General features: G+C 44.7%; 1 protein-coding gene across 6 annotated transcripts in view; it reads right to left on the bottom strand.

Annotated features, from left to right (window-relative positions):
* DOCK11 (dedicator of cytokinesis 11) overlaps positions 1–23,336 on the bottom strand; it is a 326,778-nt gene extending 303,442 nt beyond the window's left edge. For 5 of the 6 annotated variants that reach the window (XM_024988142.2, XM_024988144.2, XM_024988146.2 and 2 more), the window contains exon 1: positions 23,130–23,336. In XM_024988142.2, coding sequence (XP_024843910.1) covers positions 23,130–23,231 — 102 coding nt within the window. In that variant the 5' untranslated portion in view covers positions 23,232–23,336. 6 annotated transcript variants of the gene reach the window in all.
* Between the last annotated feature and the right edge of the window lie 4,020 nt (positions 23,337–27,356).

Raw genomic sequence — 27,356 nt, 5'->3', positions numbered from 1 at the left:
TCCATGGGGTCGCACAGAGTCGGACACGACTGAAGTGACTTAGTAGTAGTAGTAGTAGAGTATCATACAGAATTGTTTCACTGCTTTAAAATTCCTCTGCACTCACCCTATTCAGCCCTCCCTCTCCTCTACTTTTAAGTTATGAAAATATTCAAAGCTCAGTTTAAATACAACAAATCAATTTTTATAAACCACTTTTATATTATGATCAGAATGGGTGCTAGAAATAAAATGGAGCATGAAATGTGGTGGGGAAAAGACAGAGTACAAAAGCAACCAAAAAGAAATTAATTCAAGCATGTGCATACTGATAGAAAAAAAGGGGGAGCACACAGGGAAAAGGGAAAAAGAGGTCCTGCCTATCAAGATCTGCAGCATCATCTAATTATTTGAAATGTCACAGGCAAGACCTTCCATTTCCAAGCTCTTAATTCATCCCCAATTCTCCCATCCATTTGTTTTAAATCCACAAGAAATCTAAGATTGCTTTTAAATAACAGAACAAAGATACAGCCTATTGTAATCTGTAATCCTGTTCTAAATCAGGAAAATGGCAACCATAAATCCTTTCAGTATCAATGCATATCAGCCGTTAATAGTTTTATTTGAAATTTCAGTCTCTCTAGTGATTGATTATATTAATGGCAGCAAAGGATGACTACAGTATCGACAAACCTAAGACACAGGTAACACGCAAGAAAGGTGAGAGCAATTTTAATTTACATTTCAGAAAATTCAGGGTAGGCATTTCTGCCTCTCAAAACTTGTGAAGATAATATGAAACATTAAATAGATATATGCAGGTCTATGGCGTCGCACACAGTCGGACACGACTGAAGCGACTTAGCAGCAGCAGCAGCAGATCTACAGACATATATGTGTAAGTATGTACACATAAACCCTTTGAGACTTCACTTTATAGAGAACCCACTATGATCAAAATTAGGGGAATACTTAAGCAGATTGAAATGAAATGCAAATAGGAATTGAAGTCTCAATTTCTAGACCATCCTAAATTTATTGCTTCAAAAGAGAGAATGTGAGATGTGGAAAGCAATGAACAAGCAGCTGTAAGATTATAGGAAAAATATTTTAATAATAAGAGCACCATGCTAATTACTATATAGATACCATGTCATACACATATGCATTTATATGTGTCACCAAACTATAGCAAGCCTGAAAAGTAAGTACTGAGCTTTTCTTGAATTCTATCAATACTTTTTCCGATTACAGAAATAATACATTTTAAGAACAGAAAATGTAAAACAAGAAAAAAAATTTACTCATAATCTCAGCACTCAGAGATGCATACTGTTAATATTCTATATACCTACATGTATTATAAACACAGGCATTCCCTTTGAGAATGTTTCTTTGAATATAACAATAATACTAACAGCAAATATTTATTCAGTGCTTCCTATGTTTCAGGCATTATTTGTTCCCTTGTATTCTTTTACTCAATCCTTACAACAACCCTGTGAAGTCAGAACTATCTACCATCATCTCCATTTTACAGGTGAGAAAACTGAGGCACAGAGTGGTTAAGCAACTAAAACCATATATTATCACATATGTGTTATTTTAAAAAAATACAATCATACTTTTCATGCTGTTTCATACTCTAAACTTTTTCCCATGTCAATAATAAACAGAGATGTCATTTTATTGACTGCATGGTTTTCTGGTGTGTGGATATAAATTTTGCCAACCCTTACTTTTGAACAGTCAGGCTGTTGAAGCTTGGGGCAGGGGTGTTGTTTTTTGTTGTTTTGCTACTGTAAACAACTCTGTAAGGCACCCTGATGTTGATACTATTTCCTCTTTACAAATGAGCATAAGGTGTTTCCACACAGTTTAATAGCCTGTCCAAGGTAACACAGAGGGTCAGAGGAATCACTGGGCCTTTCTGGCACTCAGACAACTATGCATTAGCTCCTTCTACTCTCCTGCCTGCTCCTTAGGCATTTACATGTTAATGAAGGCAATGGCACCCCACTCCAGTACTCATGCCTGGAAAATCCCATGGACAGAGGAGCCTGGTAGGCTGCAGTCCATGGGGTCACTAAGAGTCGGACACGACTGAGCAACTTCACTTTCACTGCTCACTTTCATGCATTGGAGGAGGAAATGGCAACTCACTCCAGTGTTCTTGCCTGGAGAATCCCAGGGACGGCGGGGCCTGGTGAGCTGCCGTCTATGGGGTTGCACAGAGTCGGACACGACTGAAGCAACTTAGCAGGACGAGATAAGTTGTCAACCATAGATAGTTATGAGGCTGAATGAAATCAAGTCCTCTCTAAAACTGGAGAACTGGAGTGGTAGGCTGAAAAATTCTCCCCCCACCCAGATATGTCCCCATCATAATCCCTGGAACTCCCAAATTATACCTTATGGCAAAGGGTCTCTAACATGTGTTTGAGTTCATAAGGGTCTCAAGATAAAGAAATCAAGATCACTCTGGATTATCAAGGTGGGGCCTAAATGCAATCACAAACATCCTTATAACAAAAAGGCAGAGGGAATGAGAAAGAATGAAATAATGCCATTTGCAGCCTCAAGGATGAACTTAGAGATTATCATACTGAGTAAAGTCAGTCAGAGAAATAAATATGGTATTATATCCCTTATATGCAGAATCTAAAAAGAAATGATACAAATGAACATTTTTAACAGAAGAGATACAGACTTACAGACTTAGAGAATGAATTTATGATTGCCAGGGGGAAGGGTGGAGGGAAGGGATAGTTAGTTTGGGATGGGCACGTACACACTACTATATTTAAAATGGATAACCAAAAAGGTCCTAAGGTATAGCACAGGGAACTCTGCTCGGTGTTAATGTGGCAGCTTGGATGGGAGGGGAGTTTGGGGGAGAATGGATATATGTATATGTATGGCTGAGTCCCTTTACCTTCACCTGAAACTATAACATTGTAAATCAGCCATCAGTTCAGTTCAGTTCAGCCGCTCAGTCGTGTCCAACTCTTTGCGACCCCATGAATCCCAGCACGCCAGGCCTCCCTGCCCATCACCAACTCCCGGGGTTCACCCAGACTCACGTCCATCGAGTCGGTGATGCCATCCAGCCATCTCATCCTCTGTCGTCCCCTTTTCCTCCTGCCCCCAATCCCTCCCAGCATCAGAGTCTTTTCCAATGAGTCAACTCTTTGCACGAGGTGGCCAAGGTACTGGAGTTTCAGCTTTACCGTCAGTCCTTCCAAAGAACACCCAGGACTGATCTCCTATAGAATGGACTGGTTGGATCTCCTTGCAGTCCAAGGGACTCTCAAGAGTCTTCTCCAACACTACAGTTCAAAAGCATCAATTCTTCGGCACTCAGCTTTCTTCACAGTCCAACTCTCACATCCATACATGACTACTGGAAAAACCATAGACTTGAATTTGTTGGCAAAGTAATGTCTCTGCTTTTGAATATGCTATCTAGGTTGGTCATAACTTTCGTTCCAAGGAGGAAGTGTCTTTTAATTTCATGGCTGCAATCACCATCTGCAGTGATTTTGGAGCCCAGAAAAATAAAGTCTGGCACTGTTTCCACCGTTTCCCCATCTATCTCCCATGAAGTGATGGGACCGGATGCCATGATCTTAGTTTTCTGAATGTTGAGCTTTAAGCCAACTTTTTCACTACTTTCACTTTCATCAAGAGGCTTTTTAGTTCCTCTTCACTTTCTGCCATAAGGGTGGTGTCATCTGCATATCTGAGGTTATTGATATTTCTCCCAGCAATCTCAATTCCAGCTTGTGCTTCTTCCAGCCCAGCGTTTCTCATGATGTATTCTGCATATAAGTTAAATAAGTAGGATGACAATATACAGCCTTGATGTACTCCTTTTCCTATTTGGAACCAGTCCATTGTTCCATGTCAAGTTCTAACTGTTGCTTCCTGACCTGCATATAGATTTCTCAAGAGGCAGGTCAGGTGGTCTGGTATTCCCATCTCTCAGAATTTTCCACAGTTTATTGTGATCCACACAGTCAAAGGCTTTGGCATATTCAATAAAGCAGAAATAGATGCTTTTCTGGAACTCTCTTGCTTTTTCCATGATCTAGCAGATGTTGGCAATTTGATCTCTGGTTCCTCTGCCTTTTCTAAAACCAGCTTGAACATCAGGAAGTTCACGGTTCACATACTGCTGAAGCCTGGCTTGGAGAATTTTGAGCATTACTTTACTAGCATGTGAGATGAGTGCAATTGTGCGGTAGTCTGAGCATTCTTTGGCATAGCCTTTCTTTGGGATTGGAATGAAAACTGACCTTTTCCAGTCCTGTGGCCACTGCTGAGTTTTCCAAATGTGCTGGCATATTGAGTGCAGCACTTTCACAGCATCATCTTTCAGGATTTTAAATAGCTCAACTGGAATTCCATCACCTCCACTAGCTTTGTTCGTACTGATGCTTTTTAAGGCCCACTTGACTTCACATTCCAGGATGTCTGCCTCTAGGTGAGTGATCACACCAACATGATTATCTTGGTCATGAAGACCAAATCAGCTATACTCCAATATAAAATAAAAAGTTAAAAAGAAAAAAGAAACAGGCAGAGGGAGATTTGCAACTACCAAAGAGCAGGCAACATGACCCACAGAGGCAGAGACTAGAGTGATCCAGCCACAAGACAGGGAATGCTGGCAGCTACCAGACCTGGGAGAGACAAGGAACGGAAGTGGCCCTGAATTCTCCAAAGGAAGTGTGGCCCAGTGATACTGATTTTGGACTCTGGCCTCCAGAACTATAAGAGAATTCATTCATTGTTTTTAAGCCACCGAGTTGGTGGTAATTTTTTATGGCAGTCTCAGGAAACCAATACAGGAAGCAAGAGGCTATGGGCAACTTGTTCCGAATGTGTACATTCGGGCGGGGAGCAGTGAAGGATGGCCATTTGACCTAAACCCTGCAAGACAGATAAGATTCCCTTTAGCAAGGAAGGAAGTGGAAGGGCCTTCTAGGAAGAGGAATCAGCACGTGGAAAGCATGGAGATGAGAAGCTTTAGTGTTTTGGGGGAGCAGTAGTTACTGGACCACTAATGGTCCAGTGCAGCTGGAGTACAGGCAACAGGAAGGGATGTGATGGGAGAAGAGAATCCAAAAGTGGGATGGGCCTTCCTGGTGGACAGGAAGGAACAGGAAGTCCTGCTAAGAAATCTGGGTGCTCTTTTCCGGTAATGTGGAGCCAATGCAGGTAGAATTGAGTTTGGGGATTTTGTCATTTTCCCTCATCTTTCCTGAGAGGGAGCAGAATAGGAGGTCAGTTTCTAGCTATTTCAAGACAGTAACTGCTTTGCTTGCTGCCAAGATGATGATCCACTCTGGTATGTCATACTCTAGGGACATGGAGACAAGATCCTGCCTAAGGGATTTCTCCAGGGGAGGGACAAGAACCGTGACAGTGGGGCAGCCTGCTCCATTCCACCTGGTGTCAACTGGGAGGACTCTGGTGCCCCCCGGGAGACTCTGCAATAACCCCTGTTGCTATGAAATGTGTATGGCCTCTGCCAACTCACCACCCCAAGAAAGCAAAATCCTCCATTAAACTGAACTTCATTTGTGTCTCCTGTGGAAGGTTTCACTTTTGAAACGCCTACTAAGCCAAAAAAAGGCCACTCTTTCCCAATGAAACACAGCAAAAAAAAAAAAAAAAAACTCAAAACACACAAAGTGATGTAAACTGGGCTCTGGATTTGTAATTATATCATTTCTTAAACTCTTCATTCTTATTCCATAATTCCGCAGACAGAACCTCTGCTTCTTTTAGTTGGAACTAAATCCAAAGCCAGGACATTTTAGGGGACAACCTTGCCAGATGTGTAGCTCCACGACATTCCCTTAGCATCCAGGCCATTGAATTTCCAGAAAAGAAACCCAGCCATCACTAGCTCAGGCCTTTGGAATTTTCCATCCTTGGCTACAGAAAAGGTTAAAAAAAATAAACACAGTGATGGCCTTGTCCCATGGAGAACACTTTATGGCCAAACATGGGGGAGAGGGAAGGAAGAGGTGAGAAAAAGATGAAAAGGGCGAGTAAGAAAGTGCCCACAGTGGAAGGAAGTTTCCAGAGCACGGGGCTGGAGATGGGAAAGTTGTGGTGCAACTGGAGCCAGAGATCCAGATCTACAGAAGCTTTTTCTGGAAGGCTGCAGTACAGAGAGGTGAGCGCTGATGGGAACAGCAACTGAGGAAAATCAAAATGAGGGGGGAACAGTCAGGGTACAGTTGAAGGTAGAAAGAGAAAGAAAGGAAATCTGATAAGGAGAGCACGAAGTCAGCCAAAGGAATCCAGCTCCAGTGGGCGCTGAGCTCAGAGCAAGTCTCAAGGCTTCAGCGGTAGTCTCCATGACATTCCTGTCTAGCCAAGTTTGCTGCCTTGAGAAATACGGGTCTGGATTGTTGTGAACTGTGGCCCTTCTTCTACAGGAAGATGGAGGACGTGAGAGCCAGCCAACCCTTGACTCCCAAAAGAAATCTGGCCTTTGCAGGTTTCAAATCTTGAACTCTCGAGTTGGAGAACTGGGTCCCAATGATCATATACAGCAGAGAACTGTACACAAGTGTCCTGCGCACTCCTTCACTAATTAATTCAAGGTCTTGAATTATCTGAGGTGACAGGGTGTGCTGCTATCATCTCCTGAATGTCTACTTACCCCCACTCTGGTCCCACCCACAACTTTCCCATTTGCCTAGTATGGTTTCTACAGGGGTAGATTTATTCCTGTCTGAATCTAAAGATATACTGGCTACTCTCATTAAATAGTTAATATTTTAATCTCTGGACTCCTGGTCTACTATAATGAGGGGGAAAAAATCCCTTCCTTCCGTCTTAACTTATTTTTATCCTTTAGTTTCTTCAGATTAAATCTTTGTCTCCCTTCCCCCACCCCACCCCCAACTTTGCTCTAAGTAGATTTAATCCATTAAAAAGAAATCAGTGGAAATAGATTCTCTGCTTCTCTTCAATTTAAGCAACAGTTCTAGAAGCATTTCCTTTGGGATTTTAGCATGACCCAAAGCAAAGTATCTATCTTTTCCTTCAGCTCAGGCAGCTTGCTATCTCTCACAGCTCAGCTTGCCTCTCTCTCTCTCTCTCTTTCTCTCTCTTCTTTCACTCACTCACAAACAACACATTTGCTCTGTAGTTGCTTCTGGTATATACCACACTCCCAGATGTTCCAGAGTCCTGAGGCATCAACTCTGTCACGAAGCTCATTGATCTAATGCCTACTGCCCATAAGCCATAATTCAGATGAGGGCTACTAAAAAAGAAAAAAAAAAAACCCAAACTAGAAAGGAGTAAGTCAGTAAAATAATGTGAAATTAACTGCAATAAAACAAGCCAGGTTGAAGGGCAAGAGCCTGTAACATGAAAATGAACATCCATTTCTAAAGATTTAAATAGGATTACAGTTAATACCCTTTCACATTCTAGAGATAAGCAGTATATAAATACATTAGGAAAAAATTTTTATGATAATTCCACTGAAAACATCTGAATTTTTTTATGGAGATGGCTTATAAGGAGAATTGGAACAGTTTTCCTGTTAAGCAGAAAGGAAAGGAAAAATGGAACAAGAGAAAGGGAAGATGGTTAATGTATATTTTGTCTATAAGATTTTTAATCAAAATCTTGCCAACCCCCAGATTTACATAATTTTTTTTAGTACATTTCAACCAGTTATTCAAGGGCCTGGAAAAAGATAGGCCAGCCCTCAGAGAAATATAGCCATGACCAATTAGAACTGATGTAAAAATAGAAAATGCAATCCACATCGATGATAGAGTGCTTCTTCAGGGCAGTCGGGCTCTCTGCCATCAGCTCATCATGGATATTGTTATAGCCAGTGTTCGGAGGGCTGATGAAAATGTGATCAGCCAGGAAGCTTTTGTGGTGTGTCTAAGATGGCAGTGACTGGACTTGGTGAATGAGAGAAGAAGTTTCAATTTCTCTCTCAACTGAAAGCATCATGAAGCCAGAAGGAATCAGAGAGATTTTCCAGTCCTTCCCTCTGCTTCTCTAATCATGTGTTTTAGAAACCCATTTTTGGGAAAGAGTCCATCAATTACCTTGAATATGCAGGAGGGCCATGGCCAGTCTAACTTGACCATCAGGATGAGTGAAGTGCATCTCCACAGGACAAATGACAGGTGTCTTGGGCTTGTCAGTGAAACAGTTATTCTCTGTGATTTGAAACCATCCTTTTCTCTTTTAAACACACACACACACACACACACACACACACCCTTACCTCTTTACACTTTAGCTGAGGGTGGAAAATTCCATAGGCCTGAACTGGCCAAATGCCTGCTAAGTGTCTGGCCAGCTTGTATCTTGAAACACCTCAAGTCTGAAAGCAGTGCCCACTTACAAGAACTCCAGACTGAGAGACTTTTGTGTGGGAAAATTTTTTTTTTAATTATGAAGAATTTAAGAAAACATCCAAACTGAAATTGCAGACTGCAAACCTATATTGCTTTCTTCCGGCCAAAATTCTCAAAAGGGATTGTGCTTTCTCATTCTAATTCTGTGAAGATTTCTGCACCTGGTTCACAGTGTGCCAGTCTATCAGACCCTCCTCCAGACCCTATGGTGTTCCTCATCCACCATAAGATCACCATTCCTCAACTTCCAGCAATGCCTGAGCACTAGGCAGATGCCCCCTTCCTATTTACTGGAACTTGTGACTACGTTATATTACATGGCAAAGGGATTCTGCAGATGTGATTAAATTAAGGACTCTGAGGTGAGAAGATTACCCTCACTAGTTATCCTGGTGGGACCAATGTAATCATGAGTCTTTCTAAGTGAGGGAGGGAGGAAGGCAGGAGAGTGAGAATCAGTGAAGGAGACGTGATGACAGAAGCAGTGTCACTATGACACGATGTGAGAAAGACCTGACCAGACATTGCTGGCATGAAGACAGAGGAAGGGGCCATGAGTCAAGGAATGTAGGCAGCCTCCAGAAACTGGAAAAGGCACCGTAAGAGCTCCCCGCCTAGAGCCTCTGGGAGGAAGTGAGGACTTACAGATACCTTGGCATTAGCCCAGTGAAACCTGTTTCAGACTTCCAACCTCCAGGACAGTGAGTTTAATAAACCTGTGCTGCTTTAGCAGAGAAGGCAATGGCATCCCACTCCAGTACTCTTGCCTGGAAAATCCCATGGACAGAGGAGCCTGGTAGGCTGCAGTCCATGGGGTCGCTAAGAGTCGGACACAACTGAGTGACTTCACTTTCACTTTTCACTTTCATGCACTGGAGAAGGAAATGGCAACCCACTCCAGTGTTCTTGCCTGGAGAATCCCAGGGACGGGGGAGCCTAGTGGGCTGCCGTCTATGGAGTCGCACAGAGTCGGACACAACTGAAGCGACTTAGCAGTAGCAGTAGCAGCAGTGCTGCTTTAGACACTAAGTTTGTGGCAATGTTTCTAGTGGCCAGAGGAAATTAACAGACCATGCGTCTGGTGCACATCTCAGCAGGGCCACCGCTAGAACTCCTCATGGAAGTATTCTGCCTCTTCTGAGTTCTCTAAGCAGACCTCCTGCTAAGCTCAAGCTATTGTGCAGTCACTGTGAGGGTAGGGCAGTCCTCCTCAGGATCAGCAACAAGATGAGAACCCTCCTAGAGGAACTGGGCACTTGACTGGCAAACCAAGACAGAGGGTTAGATACGGGGTCAAGCCCAGGACACAGGGACAGCAACCCCTGGGGACAAGAAAGAAGATCAAACCCAGGGACCAGCAGTGGATTTGACAGGGCAGAACCAACAGCCTAGATGACTTAAGGCCCAGCCCCCAAGCTTTGAATACAACGAGTTTTCCAATGTCCCCTGCTTCGGGCTCTGCACCTGGGGTGATGCCAGGCTGGCAGTGGACATCCGAGTAGCTCCCACTCCACACTGAGGTAGCAGGGCGAGGGAGCTGGGCATCAATCACAGAACTGAAGTGAGAAAGCCCTGCAGAATTCTCCTCTGACTTCCCCAGTGAGAATTCAGCCAGACCATTTCATTTTGTTTGGAAGGGGAAGACAGAGGCAGAACTCCTCTGTAAGCAGTCACGTGGCTCACCAGCAGTGGAGGAGTGATTCTCCCCCAGGGTCAGGTTAGCAGGGAGTACCTTCTTTGCGGCACAAGCACTAGAGCATGAGCTAAACACTCTGCTGGCAGAAGAGAGCTGTGGCGCCTATGAGCTTTCCAATTACTGTTTGGTTCAGTGTTTGCAACAGTTGATGGAGAGCCCTCCTGGATTTCAGTTCTTTCTGGGTGGGAAGTTAGGCAACTTAGAAGGTGGTATGCCCTCCTTCAGGTCTCTAGGAAATCATTTAATGGACCGAAGCCTTGAGAACTTGTTAACCTATGAAAATAAACTGGTTTTGCCAACAACATTCTTCTACTCATGCCATGAACATTGACAACAGGTCCTGTAAGGCGTAAATCTGGCAGTTTGACAAGTGGGAAAACTAAACTGCTCATATAAAAGGCATGGAGAGAAATATATATATTGTTATTTTTGGACAGCACTAACCTGCTTGGGAAAAAAAAAAAAAAACATAAAAAACAGTTCCCTGAAAATGATCCCATGTACCTCAGCTGAACCAGTGTCCTGGAGATATTTTTTCCCCCATATCATTATTCAAACAGCAAAGAAAGGAAGAACGGCCAACGGCAAACAGTTCTCAAAATCCTTTGGCTGACTTTGGCAAGGAAAAATCTATACTGATCTTGCCTGCATTGCTCAATAACAACATCACCCCTCTTTTTTTCCTTCTGTCCTCACCTTCTACTTTCCCATAAAAGAGACCTAAGCTTGTTCAGAAATAAACACTGTTTCCCAATAGGAGGAGATCATCACCCAAACCACACTAAAAGAGATTCCTCCACCCAATCTATTGTGGAATCTGGCCCGGGAGCTAGTGCTTCTTTACCTGATGAGGCCAAAGAAATTGAAACACCTGGAGTTCATTACCTGTTCTGTCATTTAGCAAACATGGGTTGCCTACAGCCTGCCTCACTTGAAACCATGCCTCTGTTCCCTTCTGATGGGAGAGAGGTGACGGCAATGCAGTATGCATTTCATAGTGACCTGGAAGAACATGTGAGGGAGGTCAGAGACATAGCTGCAGTTTTTTAAAACTCTTCCTAAGATCAGGGCTATAAAAATACAAGGGCTTTTCATTGTCCAACCACCATTTCGTACAAAGGCATTCCCCAGCCTCCTGACCCACTTCACCGAAGCACTTCAAATAAAGATGTTCTGGTCTCAGAGGCTTAGAAGAACACTTGACTTCTTAGTTAAATCTCACCCAGTCCAATCTTTAAGCCACTAGGGAAAGCAACAGGAGGGAAAAACTGAAGTATCAGAGTACCTTCAAACATTTCTCTGCAGCTTGAAACATAACACAATCTGACATAAGCTGTTGAGAAAGGCCAAAATATAACTTCCTGTCAACAATAAACTCAATGGGCAATAAAAATAAAGTGGCAAAGAATGGCAGGAAATCATTAATAGCAAATTTTGGCATGATTGTGTGAGGCTCTGCATAGACAATAGGTAAACCTCACATCCCTGGAACAATTGGCATGTTTTCTACCGTATCAACCACAATGGAAACCTCTCCACACCATTCCTAATAGAACTGACCCTGCTACTGCAAAACCAAGATAACTGGGTAGAAAAGGACATTAATTTCTTGCTGCTACTGCTAAGTCGCTTCGGTGGTGTCCGACTCTGTGTGACCCCATAGACAGCAGCCCACCAGGCTCCCCTGTCCCTGGGATTCTCCAGGCAAGAATTAATTTCTTAGGAGACCTTTAAGCTTGAAACGTGCCCACTAAAATTACATGTTTCCACAATACATCTTTAAAAAGGCATTTGAATGTCAATATTCATTTGATTATTTTTGAAGTAAGGATGAATGCATGAAATGAAGATTAATAAAGTTTTGAGAGGGAAAGGAAGGGTTGTTGAAGTTCTAGTCTTCCATACAGAGCCCAGTGCTCTTCTAGCCACGCTTTTGCAGGAACCATGATAAAGAGCCAGTCATAAGTTCCCCAGACCAGAGAACCTTCCCCGGACATGGGATGGGATGTTCTTCCCCACTAGACAACTAGCCTTCCCACTCATTCATCTGGCTAGTCTGAAAGCAGGAACTGCCAAAAACCCAGAGTTTTTGTTTTGTTCCTACCTCACATCCACTGGGCTCTCTGATATGACCCCATCCACCTGAGAATGGCGGTTCCCCAGGACCTCATGGGCAGCCAGCTTATTCTGCCAAGAGGGAATGATTCTTAGCTCAGCCATGTATGTAGCTCACCCTCTGGGGCATTACCTGGAGCAAGGAAATAAAAAAGCAAGAGTACGGATTCCTAACCTTCAAGCTATGACAAACCTAGACAACATATTAAAAAGCAGAGACATCACCTTACTGAGAAAAGTCTGTATAGTCAAAGCAATGGTTTTTCCAGGAGTCATGTATGGATGTGAGAGTTGGATGATAAAGAAGGCTGAGCACCAAAGAATTGATGCTTTCAAACTATGGTGCTGGAGAAGATTCTTGACAGTCCCTTGGACTGCAAAGAGATCAAACCAGTCAATCCTAAAGGAAATCAACCCTGTATATTCATTGGAAGGACTGATGCCAAAGTTAAAGCTCCAATACTTTGACCACCTAATGCGAAGGAAAAAGACCCTGACGACTCATGGAAAAAGACCCTGATGGAAAAAGACTCATGGAAAAGACTCTGATGCTGGGAAAGAATGAAGGCTGGAGGAGAAGCGGGCAACAGAGAATGAGATGGTTGGATGGCATCACCAACTCAATGGACATGCGTTTGAGTAAGCTCCAGGAGTTGGTGATGGACAGGGAAGCCTGGTGTACTGCAGTTCATAGGATCTCAAAGAGTCAGATATGACTGAGTAACTGAACAACAACAGGGCTTCCCTGGTGGCTCAGTGGGAATCCACCTGCAAATCCACCTGCCAGTGCAGGAGGTAGGGGTTTGATCCCTGGTCTGGGAAGACCCCCCATGCCATGGAGCAACTAAGCCCAAGTGCCACAACCACTGAAGCCTGTGTGTCTGGAGCTCATGCTCCACAAGATAAGCCACCACAAAGAGAAGCCTGAGTACCAAAACCAGACAGTAGCCCCCATTTGCTGCAACTAGAGAAAAGCGCACGACGCGATGAAGACCCAGCATAGCCAAATCCAGGGATGCAAGGATTCTTCAATATCTGCAAATCAATCAATGTTATACACCACATTAACAAATTGAAAAACAAAAACCATATGATTATCTCAATAGATGCAGAGAAAGCCTTTGACAAAATTCAACATCCATTTATGATAAGAACTCTCCAGAAAGCAGGAATAGAAGGAACATACCTCAACATAATAAAAGCTATATATGACAAACCCACATCAAACACTATCCTCAATGGTGAAAAATTGAAAGCATTTCCTCTAAAGTCAGGAACAAGACAAGGGTGCCCACTTTCACCATTAGTATTCAACATAGTTTTGGAAGTTTTGGCCACAGCAATCAGAGCAGAAAAAGAAATAAAAGGAATCCAAATTGGAAAAGAAGAAGTAAAACTCTCACTGTTTGCAGATGACATGATCCTTTACATAGAAAACCCTAAAGACTCCACCAGAAAATTACTAGAACTAATCAATGATTATAGTAAAGTTGCAGGATATAAAATCAACACACAAAAATCCCTTGCATTCCTATACACTAATAATGAGAAAATTGAAAGAGAAATTAAGGAAACAATTCCATTCACCATTGCAACAGAAAGAATAAAATACTTAGGAATATATCTACCTAAAGAAACTAAAGACCTATATATAGAAAACTATAAAACACTGGTCAAAGAAATCAAAGAGGACACTAATAGATGGAGAAATATACCATGTTCATGGATTGGAAGAATCAATATAGTGAAAATGAGTATACTACCCAAAGCAATTTATAGATTCAATGCAATCCCTATCAAGCTACCAATGGTATTCTTCACAGAGCTAGAACAAATAATTTCACAATTTGTATGGAAATACAAAAAACCTCGAATAGCCAAATCTATCTTGAGAAAGAAGAATGGAACTGGAGGAATCAACCTACCTGACTTCAGGCTCTATTACAAAGCCACAGTTATCAAGACAATATGGTACTGGCACAAAGACAGAAATATAGATCAATGGAACAAAATAGAAAGCCCAGAGACAAATCCACACACCTATGGACACCTTATCTTTGACAAAGGAGGCAAGAATATACAATGGATTAAAGACAATCTCTTTAACAAGTGGTGCTGGGAAATCTGGTCAACCACTTGTAAAAGAATGAAACTAGAACACTTTCTAACACCTTACACAAAAATAAACTCAAAATGGATTAAAGATCTAAACGTAAGACCAGAAACTATAAAACTCCTAGAGGAGAACATAGGCAAAACACTCTCCGACATACATCACAGCAGGATCCTCTATGACCCACCTGCCAGAATATTGGAAATAAAAGCAAAAATAAACAAATGGGACCTAATTAAACTTAAAAGCTTCTGCACATCAAAGGAAACTATTAGCAAGGTGAAAAGGCAGCCTTCAGAATGGGAGAAAATAATAGCAAATGAAGCAACTGACAAACAACTAATCTCAAAAATATACAAGCAACTCCTACAGCTCAACTCCAGAAAAATAAATGACCCAATCAAAAAATGGGCCAAAGAACTAAATAGGCATTTCTCCAAAGAAGACATACAGATGGCTAACAAACACATGAAAAGATGCTCAACATCACTCATTATCAGAGAAATGCAAATCAAAACCACTATGAGGTACCATTTCACGCCAGTCAGAATGGCTGCGATCCAAAAGTCTACAAGTAATAAATGCTGGAGAGGGTGTGGAGAAAAGGGAACCCTCTTACACTGTTGGTGGGAATGCAAACTAGTACAGCCACTATGGAGAACAGTGTGGAGATTCCTTAAAAAACTGGAAATAGACCTGCCTTATGATCCAGCAATCCCACTGCTGGGCATACACACTGAGGAAACCAGAAGGGAAAGAGACACGTGTACCCCAATGTTCATCACAGCACTGTTTATAATAGCCAGGACATGGAAGCAACCTAGATGCCCATCAGCAGATGAATGGATAAGAAAGCTGTGGTACATATACACAATGGAGTATTACTCAGCCATTATAAAGAATACATTTGAATCAGTTCTAATGAGATGGATGAAACTGGAACCTATTATACAGAGTGAAGTAAGCCAGAAAGAAAAACACCAATACAGTATACTAACGCATATATATGGAATTTAGAAGGATGATAACAATAACCCTGTGTACGAGACTGCAAAAGAGACACCAATGTATAGATCAGTCTTATGGAGTCTGTGGGAGAGGGAGAGGGTGGGGAGATTTGGGAGAATAGCATTGAAACATGTATAATATCATGTATGAAACGAGTCGCCAATCCAGGTTCGACGCACGGTACTGGATGCTTGGGGCTGGTGCACTGGGACGACCCAGAGGGAGAGTGTGGGGAGGGAGGAGGGAGGAGGGTTCAGGATGGGGAACGCGGGTATACCTGTGGCGGATTCATTTCGATATTTGGCAAAACTAATACAATATTGTAAAGTTTAAAAATAAAATAAAATTAAAAAAAAAAGAAATGAATACATTTTTTTTTAAGGCAAGGGTACCTGCTTCCCTTCTACCCATTTACTGTTGTCTGTTGACTTGTCACACATACACAAAAGACCTCCTGCACACCATCAAGCCCAGGAAAAATAATGCAGGCCAACAGTCATTCAGTGCCCTCCATGTGCCAAGCCCTGGCCCCCGGTGCTTCACATGCAACTCGCTGAAGCCTTTCAACAAACCCACAAGAGGGTTCTCGAGGCCCAGAAGGTTAAAAAACTGGCCCAAGATCACCCAGCTAATAAGCCACTAAGCTGGACTTTGAACCCAGGCCGTAAGCTTTCAGAGCCTACTCTGCCCTACTAAACACGAGTCACAGGCAACGGAGCTGAATGAAACTGTCCCTTTGCCCCAGTTACTGCTCTGGGAGCCTGCAGGGTGCGGCCCTGCAAGAGTTGGAAAGGCATCTGGCTCTGAGCTGATATAAGTGACATGCTAACGTTACCATGAACCCCGCTGCAGTCTGACAAAAGCTGAAGGAAACCAAGAGATATAAATCCCAAACAGAGATGTATCATCAAATGACCGTTAGGATTTACAGAAAAGGGGAAACCGCTCTCGCGCTTTCTCCCATCTGTGGTTTCTGGCCTTCCCTTCTGTGTTTCAGAAAGAAAGAAAAAAGAAAATGGCACACACAAAAAAAACTAACAACTTTTCAACATACTTATGATTTTATGTGTCAGAAGAAAGCAAAAGCAGAGAGGTGAAGACACCTCTGAATGGAATTCCAACAAACGAGCCACAGGGGCTCCCAGGGTGGAGCGCTGGGGGTCTAGGAAGATAGCAAGGACTTCGGCAGCTCACAGAGGTCAAGTCAAGGAATGGCAAGATGAGTGTCAGACAACTGCCGTTTACTTTCTCCATTCTTATGTTTTTTTAAAAAAAGGCCTCTGTAGTTCAGTAAATGTGGGCAATGCCAAGAAGAACACTTAATTAGCAGAGGCTCATTTAACACTAACACTGTTGAGCCCAGAAGGATCAAACTCTTGAAAAACCCTTAAGGATCACAAAAAAGATCGTCACAGGGCCCTGGGCAGAAATGATGTAACTAGCTGAAGAGAGAAGCCACACCACCATCTTCTCTATTTCAGTCATTTGCATACATCTCATCTCCCTTCCGGGCCTGACAGTCCCTCCAGGGCAGGAAACCTCCAGCCTCTTTGGGGGAAAGAGGCTAGTGAGGCTGAGCCCTTGGAGAGGAGGCTGCTCGAGGGTGACCTAACTTCCCATGAAGTCTGGAGAGGCCGCTATTGCTGCCCGGCCTCCCACTTCCCTAATCACCCCCAAAGGTGCAAACTTCTTCAATCAGCTAATCTCTCCTACAATCTCACCTCACCAGCTGCTCAACCCTGGCTCTTCCTCCCCTTCCTAATCCCATCTGGGACACTCTTTTGGCCCTCAACAACCCCAGTCTTTTGCCAAAACACAACACTACACACTCTCTCCCCTCCCCTCTCATGGAACACGCTGATCCTGCAGATCACCCGGGTGGACAAACTTCAGCCATCTTGACTCCACCTCTCCCCATCCCACTTTCTCTCCCTCCCACTTCTTCCTTTCCCCACTCCGACGCCCCCTTCAAGACATCACTAAATCCTGTTGATTTTATCACTTCTCTTTTGCCTTATCTCCATTGTCACTGCCTCAGTTATGCCTTTGTTGTCCCTCTTCAGAGCCATAGAGCTACATTTTAACTAGTTACCTGGCCTCCAGGCACCCAGCACCAGGTCCCATCCTCCATATTGTTTACAGTGTATCTGCTGCCAAGTCCCTGACTTCTTGGCTCATATCCAAAATGGGTATACTGCTCCCTTCTTTACTGTAATCTGTATTAGACCCTTCCAGAATACAGTTTTTGTTATAGAGAAATCTAGTAACAGTATTTCATATGCATTTTGGATATGAGTCAAGAAGTCAGGGACTTACCTTTATGAATCACTTATACATCAGACACTTTCCAAATATTACCTTCTTTGACCCCACGAGAACTCCACAAGGTTAGGACAACTATCTACCCCCATTTCACAGATGAGGACAACAAGATCTGGTTACTTGCCTCAGTTCACAATGCAAGCTGGTGACAGAGGGCAGATTCAAGCCCAGGTCTGACTCTTGAACCTGGGCTCTGCCTTCCATATTTTAAGGAGGACACTGAAACCTTGGAAAGGAGCCCAAACAAGACAAATGTGATGGTAAAGCATCTTGAAACCAAATCATGTGAGGAAGGAACAAAATGAAGGCTGTTTGGCTTTGGGAAGAGAGAATTTTAAAATGCCATGGTGGCAGTCTCCAAATATTTGAAGGGTTGTCATGTGAAAGAGGAAGCAAACATTCTGTGTGGCTCCAAACAGCAGAGCTGGGCCTAGCCTAGCAGTGGAACTTAAAGAAAACACATTTCAGCACAACATTTTTACCCAGCCCTCTCATAGGCGGAGAGTGGCTAAGAAGCTAGTCCCCGTTTGTCAGGGGTGGTACAGGGGACATTCCTGCCTTGAGTAGGCAAGTGGCCTAGATCTGTGTTTCTGTGCACTGTGCACATCAAAATCACCTTGGGTTGTTTTTAAAAATACAGATGCCTGGCCCCACCCCAGACTTATCGAAACAGAATCTTAGGGCTAGAGACCGTTAGTGCGAGGATTACAAACCAGGAAATAAGTCTGTAAGAAGGTTCACTCGAATCCTCAAAAGAAGAAATACAAATAGCTAATCACACATGCAAACTTGTTCCACTTCAAGACTAATTAAAGGAATGCAAATTTGAAGAGTGTTATGCCCTTGATCACCTATCAGATTGCAAAGGTTAAAAAATATTAATTGCCAGTGCTGGATGCGGGGTGGGGAGAGGAACACGCACACATTCTGGTGACGAAACAGTAAATGGTAATAGCATTCTGCAGCGCAATTTAACATCAGGTTTAAGGGGAACTTTTAATGTTAAATACGTATCTAATGTTGGAGCAAACAATTCTGGTGCTACAAATTTATCCTAGATGGTCAATCTAGCAAGTTTGAAAGTACCTGCTCAAAGATGTTCATTCCAATCCATGTTTATACCTGCACTGTCTAAAATAACTTTAAGCAGTGATGGAAATTTGCTCTCTGTGCTGTCCTACTTGCCAATTACTAGACACATGTGGCTATTGAGCACCTGAACTGTGGCAAGTGCAGTTTAGGAGCTGATTTTTAATTAATTTTAATTTTTGAATTAATTTAAATGCAAATGTAAATAGCCACAGATGGCCAGTAGCTACTGTCCGGGAGAGCTCGTGTTCAGAATGCCACAAAATTATAGCTTCTCAAGGTATCAAACAATAAAGGATGATTAGCTATAATCCACCCACAGTGTAATTTTTGGCAGTCGTTAAACATGATTATGTAGACTTATATTACTGATGTCAAGAAATGTTCTTAAAATATGGATAAGTGAAATAATTATTTAAAAGTTTGTATGATAAATTTGTTTAACACATTCAGCTTAAGAAACAAATTCTACTATTTGGTGCTTCTAAGTAACCTCTGCACTGGGCTTGCAGACAGATCCTTCCTTTTCCAAACCTGGAAAAGCCAAGGAGCAGCGAAAACTATTTCATTGAGAGCCCAGCTAAGTCTTTGAACTGGAGTGTGCATGTGTGTGTGTGTGTGTGTGTGTGTATGTTAGTCGCTCAGTCGTGTCCAACTCTTTGTGACCTGCTATAGGGCTACACTTCTCTGTCCATGGGATTTTCCAGGTAAGAATACTAGCGTGAACTGCCATTTCCTTCTCCAGGGGGTCTTCCCGACCCAGGGATCGAACCCAGGTCTCCTGCATTGCAGGCGATCAAAACCCATTGCAACTGGCTTTATTATTTTGTACTCAATTAAGTATATTCCACAAATTCCCTTGGGAAGAGGGAGCAGGGGAGCTGATTCATTTTCAGGCCTTCCCTAAGTGCGAACCTAAGGAACACTTCTGGGTGTGTGTGTGTGTGTGTTACAGGGGTGAGTGAGTGAGAGTGTGTGTGTGTGTGTGTGTGTGTGTGTGTGTGTGTGGAGAGCTTTTCTCTACTGGCCTTGTGTGCAATGGGGCCAGCCTGGGGACCATGCATGCATTGCCTTGCCTCAAGGGGCTACAACCCGTAATATCTAGCAACTCTTTCCTGATCCTTTGGTGCACAAGGAATTGAGGGTATATTCAGCAGCAGCAAGCAAACAGTTTTGAAACACCTACTAGGCGACTTTCCCAGGCTGACACAGGGACTCCTCCCAAGGGCAGCCAGAATACAAAAGGTTTATCAAATGGCTTTGTCCCCTCATAGGCACAAACAGCTCCATCCTGAATTCTAACAAAAACAGCACTAAAACTCTGCATTCTAAAATGTGTGTATATATGTAAACACTTCTCAGTTAATCACATACACTCTCAGGTTATAATATTCCTCCCCAAGTCTTTCTTGAGAAACCTCTGCCAGTGGTTAATTCTGTAATTATCCCTTTGCTTGAGTTAAAAGTATCCTTCATAAAAATGCCAAACTTACAGGAAAATGCAGCCACAAAATGGTCTTTCTTTCTCTGCTTCATTATTTAGTTAATAGAGTCGAGGAAGTACTGATAACTGGATGAAGGTCTGAATACACAACTACAAGTTATATATAGCCCAGGCCTTCTGAATTTTTCAAACAGTGAGCAAAACTGAATGGTGTTAGCAATATGCCAAACAGGGTATAACTGGTTTTTTTTTTTAACAAACCACCTAAACAGGAAATTCTGTATATTTGTTCAGCTTGGTGGGTTTTCCAACTTCTAGTAAAAGATACACCACAAGAAAGCTTGATCTACAGCAGGAATGACTCCATATTGGAATCTAATGAATGTGACTCCATGTTGAAGCCCTAACTTGAGTGTCGTGGGTTTACAGCAGCAAGTATAAATCCTACCTCAGCTGTCACAAATAAACATTTTGGGTCTTAAATCAGAAAAGAATCAGACGTTATGTCGGCAGCTGCAACGTGCATGGTCTACTCACTCTCCAGTCACGCGTGGCTTTACTTAATGAGCTCTTGGTGTCAGGAAAACAGGGGCCAAGAAAAAGAGCCATTTAGGAGAGTATACTCCTTTATGATTGTTTCCTCATTTCTTAATTGACTGAACCACTTTAAAACAGCATTCACTAATGTGCTATGAATAATCTATAATTGACGTATGTATATAATCTGGGCATCCTCCTGATAAACACATATGTACACCCAATCCAGGCTGGAACTAATGAAACAAATGAAAATAAAGTAATCCACATTCACTCATCATTTTAAGGCATCTAGGATTGTGTCTTGCACACAGTAAGGACTCAACAGATATAGATTTAGATTCCTAGAATCAGTTCTCCCCACCTCCCAAAATTTCAGTGTGGACTACATACCAAAGTAGTAAATAAATATTCCTGTGCCTTGCCTGTTAAAGTCTGTAGCCTTGGTTCCCAAGTAAGCTAGATTGGAGTCTCCTCCCACTAACAGCTTTCTGAGCTTTGCCAAAGAGTCAGTGGTTAGGAAGGTACCTATGTTACCCCAAATTATTTTTCAAACCCGAAAACCTGGGCAAGAATGCTAATGTTAACTTTACGCTGCGGAGGGTGGCAGGTCAAATGCTGGTCAAATCCCAGTGGAGGTTTGCTGAGGCCCATTTATTCTCTTGAGACCATCTGTCCACTTCACAGGGTGTGGTAGAGAGCCAGCTACCCATGCTTAAGTAAGATTTTTCTTTCTTCCTGAATTTAGAAAAGGGTTTCCTGTGCTAGGGAGATTGAATCACTTGTTAACAATCACCCGAGATAAGAGCCCTGGTATAAATTCCCTACACACAGCTTGTTTTCCAATCTTAAGGGGCTGTGCTGACAATCGAGGTTCCAATCTGACCCCAACAGGACCTCATTCTACAATCAGTGAGACACACAATCAGCCAAGTCCATTAAAACAACATTAAAGGTCTGGGTTTTTAGCTCTGCTAAACAGCAGGATTAAACTTTCAAGGTTCCAGCCAGGATAGAGAGATTTCTTTAAAGTCACTTGGCTTTGCACAGTTGTAGCTATTAGGGATCAGATCTTTATCTCAAAGGTACATATTTTGCCTTTGATCCTCCTCCAGAAACTCCCACTAATGTCAACTTTCTCCACAGTTGGGATCAGGTCCCTGGCCTCCTTTTTTTTTTTTTGGCCTCCCTTTTATGTTGGTTTTATCAGATACTACAAGATCAACAGAAAAATTACATGGAAAGGCTGTGAAGTTCCCTTGAGATGATAAGTTGTTTTAACAAAAACAGCTCACTCTTAAATGGTGAAATTTAAACACAGCAGATAACTTGCTGTAAGGTAGAGGTACCAGAGAGAGATGAAAACGACCAACCAACCAACCAACCAAAGCAACAAAACAAACAGTAATTAACCAGTCTGATTGCTTATTTAGGTTTTGATCGCTGGTCCAGGAAATTGGCAACAAGCGGCTTGAAAACAGAAGAGGCCCGTTAGTACCCGTCCGCTGAGCTCCCGAGTCTGACAACCCGAGGGTACAACGGAAGGGTTCCCAAGGGGTCAGCTCGCTTTCCAATCCCCATCCCCCAGCCCTGAGCGGTGGGGCTCTGAGCCCAGGTCCTCCATCCCCAGACTACCGCACACCATCTTCTCCTAAAACCCCATGGGCCCATCTCCTCGCCTCTGGAGCGCTCCCGGGTCCCAGGGGACACCCTGGCCCTGCGGCTGCCGAGCCCGCGCCCACTCGCCCCGGGACCCCGTTGTCTCCAATCCGCTCCCTTCTGGGCGCCAGCGCCAGCAGCGCCCCTTCTACACCCATCACCACCCTCTCCCCAGTAGCAGGAGGAAGTCGCTGCGCTTCCTCCGTTCTCACCGCCCGCCCGAGCTTGGGCGCCCGGGGCTTTTTGGGTGGGGTTCTTTTTTTGTGTACACGGTGTGAGTGTCTGTGTGTGTGTGTGTGCGTGCGCGCGCGTGCGTGTGTGTGCAAAACGCTCATCGCATCCTTCCGCCTAGGCTGCCTCAGGTGCGGCCAGGAGGGAATCAGGATCTCGCCGCGCCGGGGTCTCAGGCTCTTTGTGCGGGTCTCGGGGAGCAGGGTCCGCTCTCCAGCTCACGCTCCCCTCCCGGGGCCCGGTTCCGAGCCCCCGATGGCCCGTCGGCGTCCAGCCAGGCGCACGCTTCCTCCGCCGTGCGGGGCAGCCGGGCAGCCGCGGCGCTGTCAGCGGGCACCTGGGACTCGGACCCCCAGCGATGGGTGGCCGCGGCAAAAAACTTACTGAAGCGGAGCAAAAAGCGCGGAGCGCACCGGGCGGCCACAGGCTGAGCCGTCCGTCCCGGCCCGGCGCGCGCGCGGGAAGCCGCCCGATCGTCCTCGCCTGGAGCGTGTCCCCCGGGACCCCTCGGTCACTCACCAGCACCACCGAGCTCCGCACGGCCTCCGACACGCTCTGCCGGAGCTCGGCCGCCGTGCCAGGCTTGCTGAGCCGCTTGGTGAATTTGCGCACTTCGGCCATGGCAGCGGCGGGCAGGTCTCGGCGGGCGTGCTCAGTGCCCGGGGCCGGGGCGGCCGCGGCTGCTCCCCGTGTTTACACGCCGGCTGGCCGGCCACATCGCAGCTCGGCGGCGGCGCGGCTCCCGCGGCTCCTCCTCCCGCCCCCCGCGGCCCCGCCCTCCTTCGCTCGCTCGCAGTCCTGCCCCACAGCAGCGGCCGCTCCCTCCCCTAGAGAGCCGGAGCTCCGCGCGCGAGCTGCGGGAGGAGGAGGGTGTGTCTGGCGGGGAAGGGTGTGCGGAGGGGGAGGGAGCGCGGGAGGGGGGCCCGGGGTCACGAGGGAAGAGGGGGGAAGTGGCAACCGCTCGGGCTCCGCCCGCAGCTGCTGTTGCTGGTGCAGCCGCATCCGGGAAAGGAGATCTGGCTGCTTCATTTTTCGTGTGTATTTGGGGGGTGGCGGGGGCGGGGGGACACGGAAAGTCGCCAAGAGTGCAGCACGCTCTTCTCCAGCGCTCCTTTCCCACCCGTTAGGCTGCAGTGCCCGCTGGAGGGCTGGGGAACTCTAGCCTCCCCTCACCCCTCAAGCCCCCAGGGCAGGGGCGCCAGAGGGGCTGGGGAACGACGTGGAGCGGCCGCCTATTGTGTGCTTCGCCCGGGAGGAGTCACGCCGATGTCAGAGGTCGAAGGAGGGAGAATGGTTTTCCGGCCGGAGCGATATGCCTGGGTCACCTCCCCACACCGTTTCCTTACCCATCGGTCATCCTCACGTTTGGGGCGGTGGGGGGCAGCCTCGGAGTAGAGAGTTGCTGTAGCGAACCCACCCCGCAATCCCCCCCCCGCCCCAGTGCAGGGAACAGCTGGGTGGTGGGGGCCTGCACCTGTGGCAGGTTGTCTAGTTGGGCAGAGACTGCTGTAGGCCGGGGCGCGGGAGCCAGGGGGCGGGTAGGAGGGTGGTATTGGGAAGGCAATTACCTGGAGTCCAGAGGATTTACTGATCTTCTAGAAGCGTTTACACACCGTCCTATCACCTCTCCATTTCCCACTCCTTTCCTTATCCTCTTCACCTTCCAAGAAATTGTTTCCTAAGAATCAAGGAACATATTCTGAACCGAGATGTAAAATAAAGATGCTTAAGACAGAAATAAATCACAAGCTGGAATCAAGATTGCAGGGAGAAATACCAACAACCGCAGATGAGGGTGAAAGAGGAGAGTGGAAAAGATGGCTTAAAACTCAACATTCAAAAAATGAAGATCATGGTATCCGGTCCCGTCATTTCATGGCAAATAAAAGGGAAAAAAGTAGAAACAGTGACAGATTTTAATTTCTTGGGGTCCTAAATCACTGTGGATGGTGACTGCATCCAAGAAATTAAAAGATGCTTGCTCCTTGGAAAAAAAGCTTTGACAAAACTAGACATCGTATCACTTTGCCAACAAAGGTCGGTAGAGTCAAAGCTATGGTTTTTCCAGTAGTCATGTATAGATGTGAGAGTTGGACCATAAAGAAGGCTGAGCGCTGAAGAACTGATGTTTCCAATTGTGGTGCTGGAGAAGACTCTTCAGAGTCCCTTGGACAGCAAGGAGATTAAACCAGTCAATCCTAAAGGAAGTCAACCCATTGGAAGGACTGAAGCTGAAGCTCTAATACTTCAGCCACCTGATGTGAAGAGTCAACTCATTTCTCATTGCAAAGAGTCACCTGATGCTGGGAAAGATTTAGGGCAGGAGGAAAAGGAAGTGGCAGAGGATGAGATGGTTAGATGGCATCACCAAATCAATGGACATGAATTTGAACAAATTCCAGAAGATAGTGAAGGAGCCTGGCATGCTGCAGTCCATGGGGTCACAAAGAGACAGACACAACTTAGCGACTGAACAACAAGACAGAAATAAGGATGTGAATCTTGAAGTACTTGTGACCCTGTAAAGCCTCCTCAAGTGCAAAGTGAGGTTCTGCTAACTGCAGCAATTTTGTCTGGTTACTTAATGTGTTGACAGTTTGAAAATGACCAGTAATTTCTGTGGATCCATGCAGCGCTTCTAAGTGGATCCTACCACTGCCATAAGGGCACGTTCCCCACTTTTCCCATCTTCAAAGAACAAACAGTCACACCTACATATAGGGCATGCATGGTTGATGGCCTCTGTGAGTCCAGGGAAGGCCAGATCTCTTAGCAGCATGACTACTGCAGCAGCCATCACATTAGTCCCAATACAGCATAGACAAAGTTTCCAGAGAGTTTGGGCCCTGGAAGTCCTGTAAAGGAAAAAGCCTTTTATCACCAATCTTGGCTTTGCACAGTGCATGTGTGTACAAAAGTTGTTAATCATTGAATGTTGGTATATCAGTCTGAATTCACCCCTCTGTTCCATGAGTACCTGTGTGTTCCATACTGTTGGTTACCTCCACAATAGCCATAACACTTTTTCCTTGCTAAGGGAGCCCAGATTCGTTTCTGGTATCAGCAGAGCCACGGGGCTTAAGAAATGCAGACCCAGCTCCAGGTGATGAATTATGACTGGTTAAAAAGAAAATCATGATAACCTCACTCTCCTTTACCAGTTGCCATTGTTCAGTCACTAAGTCGTGTCTGACTCTTTGACATTCCATGGACTCCAGCATGTCAGGCTCCTCTGTCCTTTGCTAACTCCCAGAGTTTGCTCAAACTCATGTCCATTGAGTTGATGCCAACCAACCATCTCATCTGCTGTCCCTTCTCCTGCCTTCAGTCCTTCCCAGTATCAGGGTCTTTTCTAATGAGTCAGTTCTTTCTATCAGGTGGCCAAAGTTTTGGAGCTTCAGCTTCAGCCTCAGTCCTTCCAATGAATATTCAAGGTTGAATATTTATCCTTTGCTAGATTAATGGTCTTAGCTCCCATTCAGTTTGGGCCAATGGAATATAAAAGAGAAATGTGGGAAGAGAGCTCCCACACTCTTTTAAAAAGAGGAAAAAAAAAAGAAGATATTTTTTTAAAAGAACTGTGCAGAGAGACCTCTGCTCCCCTTTTTCCCTGAGAGGTGTCTTTTCTGGCGATGCATCTGCTCTTGGCAGCCATTTTCCAACCACAAAGAAAGTCCAAGACCATCAAAGAGGAGCAGATCCAGAATCCAGACGGCATTGAATGGTTGAATCAACCTTACCTGATACTGCCTACCTCTGAGAAAAGTAAACCTTTATGGTTTATGCAACCTTTAGTTGAAAATTGTTTCTTTCAGTCAAAAGCATTGTTACTACTAGAGACTCTGTTGTAGCCACTAGAAGTAGACAGGCAAGGTCCTTCTTCTGGTGTAGCTTACCTGCTAGTGCTAGCAGATGACCATGTTAATTACAGAATGTGAAAAACACTATGTGGAGGATTAAGTTAAGATGATAGAATAGGGAGTAACTGGAGTTGAAGACCTAATTTATCTTGTTTATTAAGCTTCTTATTTTGTATTGGGGTATAGCTGATTTTTCTGGGCTCCAAAATCACTACAGATGGTGACTGCAGCCATGAAATTAAAAGACGCTTACTCCTTGGAAGGAAAGTTATGACCAACCTAGATAGCATATTCAAAAGCAGAGACATCACTTTGCCAACAAAGGTTCGTCTAGTAAAGGCTATGCTTTTTCCTGTGGTCATATATGGATGTGAGAGTTGGACTGTGAAGAAGGCTGAGCGCCGAAGAATTGATGCTTTTGAACTGTGGTGTTGGAAAAGACTCTTGAGAGTCCCTTGGACTGCAAGGAGATCCAACCAGTCCATTCTGAAGGAGATCAGCCCTGTGATTTCTTTGGAAGGAATGATGCTAAAGCTGAAACTCCAATACTTTGGCCACCGCATGCGAAGAGTTGACTCATTGGAAAAGACTCTGATGCTGGGAGGGATTGGGGGCAGGAGGAGAAGGGGTTGACAGAGGATGAGATGGCTGGATGGCATCACTGACTCGATGGATGTGAGTCTGAGTGAACTCCGGGAGTTGGTGATGGACAGGGAGGCCTGGCGTGCTGCGATTCATGGGGTCGCAAAGAGTTGGACACGACTGAGCGACTGATCTGATCTGATCTGATCTGTTAGCTGATTAGGGCTTTCCTGGTGGCTCAGACAGTAAAGAATCTGCCTGCAATGCCGGAGACCCTGTTCAGTCCCTGGGTTGGGAGGATCCT

This window comes from Bos taurus, chromosome X, assembly GCF_002263795.3.
Source record: "Bos taurus isolate L1 Dominette 01449 registration number 42190680 breed Hereford chromosome X, ARS-UCD2.0, whole genome shotgun sequence".
Lineage (NCBI taxonomy): Eukaryota > Metazoa > Chordata > Mammalia > Artiodactyla > Bovidae > Bos > Bos taurus.
The sequence above is the reverse complement of the archived record's forward strand: the minus strand, read 5'-3'. Positions and strand labels throughout refer to the sequence as shown.